General features: G+C 35.4%; 1 protein-coding gene across 1 annotated transcript in view; it reads right to left on the reverse strand.

The window, feature by feature from the left end:
• Nucleotides 1-1602: 1602 nt before the first annotated feature.
• Nucleotides 1603-14945, reverse strand: part of FREM1 (FRAS1 related extracellular matrix 1) — a 144714-nt gene continuing 131371 nt past the window's right edge. Inside the window, exons 32-37 of the mRNA XM_069474205.1 lie at nt 14501-14548; nt 14076-14240; nt 13748-13876; nt 13170-13285; nt 3919-4004; nt 1603-2047 (exon numbers count right to left, since the gene is read on the reverse strand). Coding sequence (XP_069330306.1) covers nt 1848-2047; nt 3919-4004; nt 13170-13285; nt 13748-13876; nt 14076-14240; nt 14501-14548 — 744 coding nt within the window. The 3' untranslated portion in view covers nt 1603-1847. The remainder of the gene's footprint in view (nt 2048-3918; nt 4005-13169; nt 13286-13747; nt 13877-14075; nt 14241-14500; nt 14549-14945) is intronic.

The following is a 14945-nucleotide window of genomic DNA, read 5'->3' on the forward strand; positions in this document are numbered from 1 at the left end:
TAAATGTGTAATAAACCTACCATGCTAACCAGATTCTACATAGTTCACATGGTTCTAGATTTCCAGTTTTAAATAGTCTATATAGTTTAAGAGTTCCAGTAGGAAAGAGTAATCCCTCATTTCTCGAACTTTTGCCTTCCTTCCTAGGACTTAACCCTTTAGGCAAACAACTCTTTTTTGTTTTTAATCCCAAATCTCACCTTCTTGCACTGCAGAAGCCAGTGGATCAGAAGGAATTTGACTGGACCTGGTACAAAGTATGGGTTTGTCATCTTTTAGTTAAACACCCAAAACTGCTTGTATCCCACAGAAAATCTGCAGATTATAGCAATATGGAACCTACTTGGGACATCTAAGGTAAGGAGTCCCCTGACTCTACAATTACGTTTACATTTAAGAGGTAGAATGTCTGAGTCTCATCTCAATCTCTCTTTGTAAATTTTTCTATTAATTAAAACTTTGATAAATGAGCTGAAATAAAACAAGCTTGTCATGTTTTTATATGCAGAAACTGAATTCATTTTCTTTAAGCATTTTTAGTGTCCTCAACTCTCAAGGTACTTATAGAATAAAACCAAAGCTGTAGTCTACTTGATAACCCCATTTTGATTCTGACATTACACTGATACTCACATAGCAAGTTATATTTGGTGCAACCATGTTTTTCAGTGACTATGAAAAGAGAAAAATGTTAAATAAATATTTCAGAATAAAGTTCTAATTTCCTGTAATTAAATCTTGATTTCAGAAGGAAGTTCTGGTAATGCTGCAACATGCTTCATTGCTACAAAAATATTCCACTCAGCTGTGATTATAAATTAATAAGATACCTTTCCATTAGAGAATCTAGTTAACATGGCATTTCTGCAAATATTAAAGATTTAAGGGCTCAAAATTGCCTCAAAATCCTTTCCAAGAGTATAGGCTTTCAAGGGCTCTCTTTTCAGTGTTATTTTTCTTTGTTCATCAGCATAGTTCATGGGGACACTTCTGAGGAAGCGGTATTTTTCTTCCATATGTCAACCATCATTTATTTATACTCTAATCCAAATGTCCTTGAGAAATGCTAGTCAGTACAATAAACACAGATGAAGAGATTATGTTACTTCAAATTTTTCATGACTCTATAAGGCTGGGGAAACCCAATCATTAGCTTTGGAATGGTACAATGCCAATATTCATACTGGAAAAGATCTGTTTCATAAGTGATGGGTAGATCTCTGAAGTACAGGTAGTCCTCTGAATTCTTATGTGAATTAGAGATTTGCAGATAAGCCTCCATCTGCAAGATTCTTCCATCCAAAGCCTTCCTTTTTCAGCACAGGGAATTCTCCTTTTTATCCACATCTCATTTCATGTTTCACATTTAAAGGGCTCCCAAGGGACAAAGCAGCCCTTTGCAGTTCAACCTTGGTGTAATGAGCTGGTGGGTTAGCTTCACTCAGACTGAAGTGGTAGGAGCTCCTACAATATATAGTTCAGAATGGACTCATTTGAGGAAATGGGACAAAAAAAAAATCCCAGGGCCATGAAATTGGCGTTGCCTCAGATTTGGAGTGTGGTGAGGGTGGAGATCTTCTAGAATAAGCAAATCTTACATCGTATAATACTGCAGGCATTTATTTTGAAAGGCATGGAGATGCAAAAATTGTATCTCATCTTGTAAGAAATACTCATGTAGCAATCTTCCTGGAACTATTAATCCATGTTCCATTTTTACTATTAATAAAATCATGAAGATGTACCCAGTCAGTCATAATAATTTGTTTTCTGTGGATCAATATTCACAAATCCTGTAAATAAATAGGTGATAAATCCCAGGTGGGCACCTGTAGGGCCAGTTACATTTAGAGTTTTCTGGAGCACACATAATTGCGAGGTTTGCCCTTCCTACAGTCCTTTGTTTGCCACTTCCCTCGTCTTTGAACCAAAACACAGTTCCTCCCAGGCTGTAAGTGTTGACGGGGGGCTCTCTTCCCGCTGGTGAAGGTGACGGGTTCACCACCGATCCACTCCCAGTGGCCAGCATGCACTTGGTCATTCAAACCTAATGTGAACCAAAAGAATGTGTCAAATGACTTTATTGCATTTATACCTAGATATCACATCTAGGCTGTTGCTCTGAGCTCAGTTATCACATGCAAACATGGACCCAAGTTCTAAAACAGAGAATAGGAACTGGAAATACTCTAAGACACAAGTAAGAGCATAAGGCTTTGGGGTCAGGCAGATCTAAGTCCAAATTCTAGCTCCACCCCTTGCTAGTTGAGCATCTTTGGACAGGTTACTACTTAATCTCTCCAAGTTTTAGTTTCCTCATCTAAGGAATGGGCATAAAAATAGTATGCGTGGAGTGGTTTTGAGGATTGATTAAGATAGTACATGTAAAGCTTTTAGCATATATGTGCTTAATAAATAGCAGCAATTATTATTATTCACATCATATTCCACACAGAACTCCTATCACAGGGAAACAGATATTCTCTTATCTATTGTTCTTCTTCTTCGTTGTTTAAATATCCTGGTTTGCATATTTGAAAGTAGCTTACTATGCATTATTTTCAGTCTGAAACTTAAGATGTATCAATCTGCTACTATTCCAATAAAAAGCAGCTTTTCTCTACTTGCCTCTCTTCTCCCACTGGCAATTTTTGCAAATTACACTTTCATGTTATAAAGCTTCTGTAATATTTTCTTAAAGGAGCACTCCTCCCCCCGACTCCCTTTCATAATGGAAATAAAAAAAGAATAAAATGAGAAAAGAACCCCCTGCAATAGCATGATCTGACATCTCGCAAATCGAATTTGACCATGAAAAGTCCAAGTTCCATAGCATATTCCCTTCCCCCAGCTCATTCCCAATCAATCTTTTTGGGTGGAATTAAATGAAACACCTTTGATTAGCAATACCCTCTGTTCGTTCTTCTGGATTGTTTTCTTGAATTATTGGTTAGATGATGCTACGCCTAAGTACTTGTGAAGACAGAGCCTTAAAATCAGTCCTTGTGGGTGTACAGAAAACTTATCCTCCAGTCTTTACTCTTAATACTCTTAGATCATTTCAGAGTTTAGAGACTCACTGAGTACTACAGAAATTTTGAGAAGCCAAGAGTTGAGTCTACTATAGTTCCTTCAAATCGACACCTCTAAGAAGCAGTAAGAATATGGACTTTAATGTGTTCTGCGAATTCTATTTCTAAAGTGGCTTGAAAAGATTTGTTATTGTTAAAACTGTAGAGAATGTTAAAACTTCAGAAAACAAGGAATAAAATTAAGATCACCTATAACTCTTGACTGGAGGTAAATCATTTCTAATTCTTTGGCACATATATATATTTATATTTATACATACACCACATGCATATAAATTTCTTTTTTTATTCTAAATTATTTCACACTTCATATGGCTGTAGACCCTGCGTTTTTACTTAGCACCTTGCCACAAATGCATTACCTTATATATTTTATATATAATATAATATGCATCTAACACATATTTGTAAAACGAATTAATAAATAAACATAAGGCATTTTTGTCATGTCTTTATTATTTAATGGCTTGCAAAAGCACTAAATATTAAATATTCCTCAATATGGCTATACTATAATTTATTTAACCATTCTCAAGTTACAGCTATTTCTAAATTTTTCACTCTTAGAAATACTATTGCAATGAATTCTCTTACCTATCAATCTAACCACAACCCTAATTATCTCTTGGGGATAGATGTCTAAAAATGAAAGTATTATATCAGAAGGTTTAAGAGGAGTTTTAAAAGATAGATGGTTTAGACTAAACATCTAACCATTGCCTATTGTTGCAAACCACAATCATTTGGTCCATGGAGGGGAGCAGTGAGTGGTGGTGCCTATCTCCTCATGTCCTTGCTGCCTCCTCACCATAGCACAGATACTTGCCTATCCAAAAGGGCTTTCTCCCACTGATGTCCCAGAGCCATTTCATGTGCTGCCTGGAGAACACAGTTACAAGGCTGCCCAGGAATCTACATGCAAACAAATAAAAATGAGAGCATCAGCGACAGGGAGTTAACATTTCTGTTGATATAAAATGCGTAACAGAAATACAAATGTTTAAAATACAAAGTACATATCTAGAAAGAACTTTCCAAGATTTTAATACTCTATTTTGACTTTTATGAGTGTTTGCATGGTGGGGGTAGGCAACATCAAGCAGAGTGATCATTTATTATATCTGTGCTTTAAAGAACAGACCAATAGGTTTTAAACACTTTTTGGAAAATGAGCAATTGCCTGCTAATAAAAATTATTTAATTCCCAAATACTATTCTTCTAATAAGAAGTTTATTTCTAGTTGGTATAAATTTGGTAATTATCTAGTTAATTTGGTCATTAAAGAAACTGAAACTAAGTATTCAGATAAAATTACTTGAGGTCTAAATTTGGAGCTTGGTGTGTTTAGTCAAATAAAACAGTAATTATGACCTTTTCATTATATTCAGTGAAAGGGGCATAGCCCCACTGTCAAAATTTCATATACTGTGTAGAAATTAAAATACCTGTTTTTACAAACATATATAAAAATTTTCCCATAAAATAGAATTTGTTATGAATTATTTTTGCAGCTAGCTGAATTATTCGTAGAAGCAATATTTAATTGAGCCTAATTCCCTAGTAGTGCTTATTAAAAGCTCTTTAAAAACTTTAAGTAAAAAGCCAATAGATAATTATTTTTTCTTTTCTTCTTTAAAAAATGTTTCAAACAAAAAACAAATACACGGACCCACAGCTTTCACCTCTCACAAAAATCAAATCACGGTGGATAACAGACTTAAACCTTAGGCGTGATACAATCAGAATTCTAGAAGAAAATGTAGGAAAGACTCTTACAGACATTGGCCTAGGCAAAGAATTTATGAAGAAGACCCCCAAGGCAATCACAGCAGCAACAAAAATAAATGAATGGGACATGATTAAATTAAAAAGCTTCTGCACAGCCAAAGAAACAGTCCAGAGAATAAACAGACCACCTACAGAATGGGAAAAAATTTTTGCATACTACACATCAGATAAAGGACTGATAACAAGAATCTATTTAGAACTCAGGAAAATCAGCAAGAAAAAATCAAGCAACCCTATCAAAAAGTGGGCAAAGGACATGAATAGAAATTTTTCAAAAGAAGATATAAAAATGGCTAACAAACATATGAAAAAGTGTTCAACATCTCTAATCATCAGGGAAATGCAAATCAAAACCACAATGAGATATCACTTAACCCCAGTGAGAATGGCCTTTATCAAAAAAACCCAAAACAACACATGTTGGCGTGGGTGTGGAGAGACAGGAACACTAATACACTGCTGGTGGGACTGCAAACTAGTGCAACCTCTGTGGAAAGCATTATGGAGGTATCTTAAACAGATTCAAGTAGACCTGCCATTTGACCCAGCAATCCCATTACTGGGCATATACCCAAAGGAAAAAAGGTCATTCTGTAACAAAGGCACGTGTACCCAAATGTTTATAGCAGCACAATTCACAATAGCAAAGATGTGGAAACAACCCAAATGCCCATCAATACATGATTGGATTAGTAAACTGTGGTATATGTATACCATGGAATACTACTCAGCTATAAGGAATGATGAAGATGCAACATCTCTATGGTTCTCCTGGAGAGAGTTGGAACCCATTATATTAAGTGAAGTATCCCAAGAATGGAAAAACAAGCATCACATGTACTCACCAGAAAATCGGTTTCCTTGATCATCACCTAAATACAAATCTGGAAACGACACCAATTGGACATCAGACTGAGGTGGGGGGTGGGGGAGGGGATGGGGGTATGCCTACACAATGAGTGCATTGCGCACCGTTTGGGGAGTGGTAACACTTGAAGGTGCAGACTCGGGAAAGGGGGGGTGGGGAAAAATATGAAACTATTGTTTTTAACTTGCACTGTTCACTTAATAATTTATCATGAATATTTCCCATATTATTTCATATCATTGTACAAGAAATAATGTATACATTATGAGGACATACTGTATCTAACAAGATATACTGTTAGACTCTTTGATTCTGTAAAATTAAATAAAAAAAAAAAAACAAAAAAAAAAACAAATACACAATGTGTACCTGCATCATAACATCACATTGTACCCCATAAGTAATACAATTATGGTCAGTTAAAAATAAAATTAAATTTAAAAAGAAATAATTTAAAAATGTTTTTTAAAAAAATCAAACAAGAAAAAAATAAAATCACTGTGATCTTCTTGCCTGGTTAATATCCACTGATATGAAAAAAAGTAAGAAACAAAACTAGCAAAACTTGCAAACAAAACTAGCAAAACCTGTATAAAGACAGCTACTGAATTGAATTCTATTTATTTTGCCTATGTCTTTTTAAAATTCAGATCCATTTCTCTGCTTTTCCAGACCATATATGGTAAATGTCATTTGTTTCTTCATGATTTTTCCCCCTCTAATACCAGTACCTTGCTATTCTACAATGCAATGGTGACTTCTAGGCCTCCTGAGATATGTAAGGCTTTTCGCCCCTCTGCTAAATGGCCTCAGGTTGTTGGATGGGGGTTTTGTGACTTGGCTCTGATCTCGTTATTTACTGTCATCTCCTGTCTGACAAATACAGCAGGTATGATGGGGCATTTCCTCTCTTTCCTTCTCCATCACATCCAATATGGTCATTCTACCACGCTGTGGGCTTAGAACGCAAAATACCAAACCCGAGTTAAATGCCGAGGAAGGGCTTGAGTGGCTGTCACAGTGGCTGTCACAGTCACTATGGAATACTGGACAGAGCATGGGAAACCAAGGTTCCACTCCTTGCTGTGCCCTTTAATTCCCTTACTGAATTCCGTAATTCCCTTACAAATGTTCCCTGACTTTGCAATCTCTACTTCATTATCAGGAAACAACAGGTTTTATTCGTGGATATTTAACATCTCTGGCTTGAAGATTCTTAAAGCTATCTTTAAAACAGACTTCGTAAAATCCATTTTTATCTGCTCAAAGACAGTATTGGTTTCCTTTTTGACTCTCCAAAAAGTAAGAAGTCCTAAAGGAATGAGATGGGAAAATAGTTGTGCTTCAGATCAGTAAAGTATTTAGTTATTCACAAAAGAAATATTTAGGTATTTGTATGTTGATTATTTTATATCAGCTAGAAACAAACTTCTTATGAGTAGTATTTTGGCATTAAGTAATTAATCTTTATAAGTAGGCAATTGCTCATTTTCCAAAAAGAATGTTTAAAACCTATTGATCTGTGCTTTAAAGCCCAGATATCATAATAAAAGATCACTGTCCTTGATGTTGCCTACCCCCACCATGCAGACACTGATAAAAGTCAAAATAGAGTGTTCCTTTTCTTTTATGCTCACATATGTATAAAATATGATAGATACCTGTATAGATATGTACATATATGATATAAAATAATATACATGGGCACATATATACAAATAAGAATCTTTTGCAGAGAGAGTTAAAAACAAAACCTTAATTTTTTCAGTTATAGAAATAAATATTTATTTCTTTGAAAGTTTTAGATTAAGTATAGGTATACTTCAGGGTAACTCAGGCCAGCAGGGGTTCCAGACACTCCTGTGGGAAAATAAACTAGTTTCATAGATAATGATCTATAATAATAGAATTACCAAATGTACAATGACTGCCTTAGGAAATGAGCAGATGAGATTACTGGATGTAAATTCAAGAAATGCCTAATCTAGAAGTCTGGCTCCTTTGAGTTAGAAAAATAATAAAACGCCAGTGGGTAGGAAGGAGATTGGAGATAAAAACTGAGTTGTGTTAGCAATCTGATTAAGGAGAAAGGATAAAGTAAGATTTGCTGTCCTCATTGGAACATGGGTGTTGTAAATGACTCACTGTCAAGGACCTTCAGGTACATATACCAGTGAGGGAGCCTGAGGAATCACAGGCCAGAATCAAATAATGGTCCCTAAGGCCAAATCAAAACATATTATATGCATAGTAATTCTAATTATAGAATCTAAAACCATCTTCTAAAATACTTATTGAGAAAGTAAATCTCCAGGTTATAAAATGTTAAACTGTGAATTTTACATCACAGAAGGAATTGACCATGCCCAGAAGAATCCCCACTTTTAAGCCAATGGGATTGAAGAAGAAGAAGACAAAATGAACCAGAAAAAGAATAGACGCAGGAAAGCAGGGAGGCCCAAAGGATGAATAAAATGTGCTGAATGGGCAGAGGCAGACTTGGGGTTCAGAGAAAAATTACACTGAGGAAGTGGCTTTGCCACCCAGAAATGTTCCTCCTAGAACGACTGGCCTAAAGGAATATGGCAATCTTTTACTTTCCTTTTAATTTGCTTTTAATTTATTGCTAGACTTAAAAAAAAAATACCTGTAATCATTCTTCTTGTCTTTTTGAAATAAAATGCATATTGAAGTATCATGCACATATAATCAGAGAAAATATTTATATCCATTCTTTCAACTAAAATTTTAAAATTAGAAGTTTTTTTGTTATTTAAAAAGTCTTACACTGTATGTTTTCTTTACCTCCCCGACACACCTTGGAATACCATTCTATGTGATATTTAATAGATGTTTTAATTTCCATATCAATATATTGAATAGGTAATGTGCAATTTGAAAGAATTTATATTACTGATAAAGAATTAGTTGCTTTGTAAAATATGGTAGAAAAGCTCCAGTTGTCCCTAAAACCTTTCTCTTGTTCTGAGAGCTTTTCCAGTTTTATATCTAAAAAGAAGACACATTTTTACAGCATAAAACAATTCCCTGAGACCAGAATTTATTAAAATAATTTTAACAAAGTAGTTCTGAACCTGTTATAATATCATGTTTGATCTGTTTGATATAATCACTAATCCTTTTGACTTACTAGGAGAGGTAGAAAATTTTCAGGTATTATAATAGACTTCATAATGGTTTTTTCCAGAACAAAATGTCTTTCACTTACAGTAGTTCTAAATACCACTTATGTTCTTATCTATGCAATCAACAAATATTGCTTGCAAATCATATTATTACATTTAGGTCCACAGAACTTCATAACTGAACTTAAAGGAAGACATCAACTCCATGAAAGCTATTAATAAATCCTGTTAAATTTAGCCACTTTCACATTCTTAATAGAACTTTGTGGGAGGGGATGTTGGAAGGAATTGCCAGGTTGTATGACGATTTTACACCTAGGACTTGCCATAGAGGACAGCTGGATCTGGAGCGTCTCAGTGTCTATTTCCCTGAAGCTCATTGTTGAACAAGGAGTGATTTAGTTATTGGGTTGTAGGGCCAATACTGGAGGGTTAAAATGTGGTTTGGTCTACACAGTTACAGTACAATAGTGCCCAATAAATATTTTTTAAATGAACGAATTTGTAAACTTAGAACTTGATTGTACCTTAGGTTTGCCCTGAGAGGTTATGATTCAAACGCAAAGGAAACTTAGGATCCATAACTTAATAAAAGTCTTCATATGTCTTTGTAGTGAGAGATACAAAATTCTTAAAACATAATCTTGAAAACCTACTTTAGGTTAGCCCAACACAAAGTTAAGATAGACATGCTTGTCAATACACCCATGATGAGACATCCCTTATACTGTTTTGGAGAGTATAATGACAAATTAAGTCCTATCGCTTTCATTTACTTGCTTGTATGACCACGAGCAAATGATTTAAAAAAATATATATATGAACTGTAGATAATAATAGCAGGCATGGGAGAATCAAATTAGCTAGCACATGTGAACTAATTTCATAAACTATAAATATAAAAGTGAGGTGTTATTGACAAGGAAGCATGTAGGATTAGGTCAGGCTAATGCAAAAGGGCTATAGATAAAAGTGCTTAAAACAAGTTGCAGGTGAAATCTTAGGTCAAGTGCATGAGGAAGTAGCCAGGCTTTCTAATTAATTTGAGCCTCAAGTTTATTAATGGAATGATTAAATTGTGCAATATTAGTAGATATGTGAAGAACCTCTCTATAACTAGTCTTGCTACTCACCATTAAAATCCATCTGCAATTAAATGGATCAATCAAATTTTTTTTAAAAATAGGAGACTGTTGTAGGGTTGTCAACATGAGGGCATCCATAATATTACTGTAAGTTGCCATGATTTTATAAAAAGTAATTTTTGACACTAAAAAGCTAGGATATCATAATCTCTGAATAAAGAACAGTTTTTCTTTCTTTTTTTTTTTTTTTTTTTGAGACAGAGTCTCACTCTGTTGCCCAGGCTAGAGTGAGTGCCGTGGCGTCAGCCTAGCTCACAGCAACCTCAAACTCCTGGGCTCAAGCGATCCTCCTGTCTCAGCCTCCCGAGTAGCTGGGACTACAGGCATGCACCACCATGCCCGGCTAATTTTTTCTATATATATTTTTAGCTGTCCATATAATTTCTTTCTATTTTTAGAGGTGGGGTCTCGCTCTTGCTCAGGCTGGTCTCGAACTCCTGAGCTCAAACGATCCGCCCACCTCGGCCTCCCAGAGAGCTAGGATTACAGGCGTGAGCCACCGCGCCCGGCCAAGAACAGTTTTTCTAAAAAGACGTTTGGCAACTCTAAACCACCATCTATGACTGGATGGAAAGATATTTCTCAACATACATTGTCTTTATTTTTCTCGTTACATTAAGAACCAATGAAAGCTTCATTATATACCAGCATAGTTACTTGCATTGTCCTTCAAGAATCACTGGAAGATGAACAATAAGGCTGCTTCCAAACTTGGAAGTTGAGAAGTTCTGTTCATCTACATTTTACCAACAAATCCCAGCAACAATTTAACCTTGATAACTTTCACTGGAGTATATCTGTTCTCGCCCTCATTTTTGTTAGTAGAGAAACCATAATATTCTCCCTTTTGTAGCATATTGCAATCTTCTTCTTGCTGGTTCAGATAGCTTTTGATCTACATCAGAGCTCTTTCCTCAAGGAGGAGAAAAGGCCAATACCACTACTCCCTCTGGACCTTTCAATACATTAAGACAAACTTTAAATAAAAGTAGGGCATCTGGTTATTTTTGTGGAAGAATGTCTTATTTATTGTTTAACACATAGCACTATGGGAATATAAGTATCTAAACAATGATTATTTTAAAGTTTTTTTATATTTTAACTTATTTGATACCACCAACTTATCAACAAAAAAACCTAAAAGCCACTGATTAATGTCTATGGTGTCTTTAGTTGTAGTTAGGACATGAAATACACCAGTGAAGAAACAGATGATTTAGCCAGTTTTTAAACATACTTTAAAAGATTTTATCAGCTGTAAAAAAATCTAGGCATAATTTACACACAATAAAATGAATAGGTTTTTAAATACTCATTTTGATGAGTTTTGACAATTGTATATACATCCATGTAGCAACCAACCAGAGTAAGACATAGAACATTTCCATCACTCTAGAACATTACCTCTTGCTATTTTCTAGTCATTCTACAATCCTACCAGAGATAATATTTTTTATTTCTAGAACCATGGATTAGATTTTCCTATTCATATAAATGAAATCATACAATATGTATTCTTTTGGGTTGCTTTCTCTCTACATTCTGTTTTTGTTTTAACCACAATTTATCCATATTCTTGGAGGTTTCAGTAGTTCATTCTATTTCATTGCTTATAAAACAATTTATAAAAAAAACCCTCAATTTATTCTCTTGTTGATGAAGAAAGTATCAAGTACTCCTACAAATCAATAACAAAAAGACAGGCCGGGCACAGTGGCTCACGCCTGTAATCCCAGCACTCTGGGAGGTCGAGGCGGGTGAATCGCTCAAGGTCAGGAGTTTGAGACCAGCCTGAGCAAGAGTGAGACCCCGTCTCTACTAAAAATAGAAAGAAATTATCTGGCCAACTAAAATATATATAGAAAAAATTAGCCGGGCATGGTGGCGCATGCCTGTAGTCCCAGCTACTCGGGAGGCTGAGGCAGTAGGATCGCTTATGCCCAGGAGTTTGAGTTTGCTGTGAGCTAGGCTGATGCCATGGCACTCACTCTAGCCCGGGCAACAAAGCGAGACTCTGTCTCAAAAAAAAAAAATTAATTAATTAAAAAATAAAAAATAACAAAAAGGCAAATAACCCAAATTATTATTTTTATGAATAAAGTTATGTTCTACTTCTTCATCAACATTTGGTATTGTCACCTTTATGATTTTAATTATTCTAGTAGGTGTGAAGTGATATTTCATTGTGGCTTTTTCATGTACCTGTTATCTAAGGGTGTTGAGCAACTTTTCATTTCATTTACTTATTGGCCAATTAATTGTACATGTCCTCTTGTGAACTCTCCAATTCATTTGCTATTGTTTGAGCTGCCTTTTTGTTATTGATTTGTAGAAGTTTTTCAGAATTCAAGACCTTCATCAGATATGTGATTTGAGAATAACTTTTCCTGAATGTGGTTTGGTTTTTCATTTTCTTAATGGTGTTTTTAGAAGAATATAATTTTAAAATTTGATGAAGTACAAGATCTGATCAATATTAACCACAGACCTTTCTAGTCTCAACTTCCAGCCGTGGGGCATATTAGTTTAACTGTGTTGTTTGGATAATATCCAGGTTGGCAAAAAAGGAGGGTGAGGGATAGGAACATATGCATTTTTAAAGTCCTTCTGGACTAGATAAATTTTGTTGTCATTATCTGACCACAAGTCATTCTTCATTGAATGTTCTGTTACCCAATGAGCCTTTGTCCAACTTGTCTAGCTTTATAATCATCAATGCTTCTTATATTGCTAGTGGCCTGATGTTATAATGCTTTTCATTACTATATATTTTAAAATCAGTGGGCAGGATTCCTATCACATATCAGAACCTGCAGTGCAGCTGACTCAGAAAAGCTCTTCCTGATTTCCTGATTTTCTCTGAGATAGAGAGACTAAAAAAAAAAAAAAAATTGTAGCAATGATACAGCTCTAACAGAAAAGAACTAAGTCAAATACATTATCAAGATCATTCACAAATCCATTCTGAACTATAGAACTCACTCCAGGATCCTAAAACAAAGCCAGGCAGATATTAGACATTCAATACTTGTTGAATGAATGAAGCAGCCTTATAGTTCCATGAGAAAATAGAAAAATAGTGGAAAAGAAAACATCAACATCAATCAAAGGTGAAATAGGGTGGCTTACTGTTCCCTGCAAGCTCGGGCAGCCACATTCCAGGTGCCTTGCTTCTCTGTGATCAAGATGTGACAGTAGCCTGAGTGCTGGTGCCACCCAGTTGGGCAGGATTTGTCTTCCACAACCTGCAAAATAGTCGCCTGTGTTCACATCATAATACTATTTACAATTTAGAGTCTGCTCTCAGCATAAGGAGCCCTATGAGTCCCCTAACTTCAATAGAGTAGCTTTGCCACCACAAAGGGAGTCAGCCCTAATCCCAGTTCACCTTGAGGCATCCATTGGATTCTTATAAAAAACACTACCACAGTCAGCAATGTTTCAGTTTTACACTTTTTACATTCTGACAATTAAACAAAATAAGTGCACATCCTCTTAAATCGTGTTGATTTAACTATTAATAATATATTTTGTGATTTCGAAAAATAACACTTTGGGCCATTTTTTCCTCTTGACCTTCAAGGTCTAACAAGGGCAGGCAGATATAGCAGGATTTGAGTCACATACCAGGTCATTCCCCCTTTATTAGCTTATATCCCAGAGCACACTGCAAATAAAGGTGCCTGGCTGCCCAACCTATCTCCTACCTTGGTTTGGGGGCTCCAGGCTTTCCAGGCAATCCCATTGCATTGATAGAGTTTTTGGGTGCTTTCTTCAAAATGGAAGAGCCCCTTTAATTCCAGAGTGCAGTTCTTTACAAATGAGGGCAATTGGTCCTATGGTAAGGAAAAGCAATTTAGAATTGACTTAATTTAAGTTGATGATAAATTTACCTTCTTTGGGTCTTCATTTGTTCGGAAGCATTTGTGTTCAGTAAACTCTCCCCAAGCTTAGAGGCTATGTTGTGAATTAAGTGTGTTTACTACCCAGCAAACAGCCTGTTATAAGCTGAGTAGGAAGGAAAGATTTCCATACCTGTCTGGGGAAGTGTGAGTCAGTTGTGGATTCCACCTTATCTGCCTGAGGAAGCTCTGGCACTTTGGTTGCCTTTTGTGGCTGACTAATGATGGATACTTCGGCCTTCCTTGTGTGAGTTGGGGAACTGTCATCCTCTAGTTTAAAGGAAACCATCCCGTGATACTTGATGAAATCACCAACAACAATAAGGAAAAAACAAACATCAATATAGCAAACAAAAAAAAATTGTTGTAAAAATGAGCAATTCAAGAATTTGATCAAAGCAGAAAGATGAAAGAGGTTTTTTTCTGACCACCCAAGCCTCTAATTTCAAAATATTTTTATCAGTAATATAAAAATATAAAAGATATAAAAGAATAGCTTCACTAAATATTTTGTACCCATAAACACAAGAAATTTAGCAGTCCTCTGACAATGCTTACATTATAGATGATATCTGTTCCATTTCTATAAACAGAGGATGGAGGAACCTAAAATCAACAGAAAACAAAATATGAACAAAATTAGTTTGAATAGTAATTAGCAATAGGGTAAAATCACGCTTCCTGTAAGATCTTGGTAATGTTTGAAAAATTTTAAAATATATATTTCTTAAGATTTTCCATGCCCAAATTCATTGCAATTTCAAAAATCACTAGGCTTAATCACAATTTTTTATGATTATTGTGTTGATTTATACATATATAGTACTAGTTAGGGAGAAAAGATATCTTTATTTTTTTGACTACATCTGTAGTACACAGAGGTCCAAGAAAACTCTCTCTCTCTCTCTCTCTCTCCCCCTCGTGAAGAGTGCTGTGCTAATAAGGTCAAAGCCATGGCTTCCACACCCCAGTGAATCACTTAATCTCACTCTGTTTCAGGGTC

Source organism: Eulemur rufifrons, chromosome 7 (assembly GCF_041146395.1).
Source record: "Eulemur rufifrons isolate Redbay chromosome 7, OSU_ERuf_1, whole genome shotgun sequence".
Lineage (NCBI taxonomy): Eukaryota > Metazoa > Chordata > Mammalia > Primates > Lemuridae > Eulemur > Eulemur rufifrons.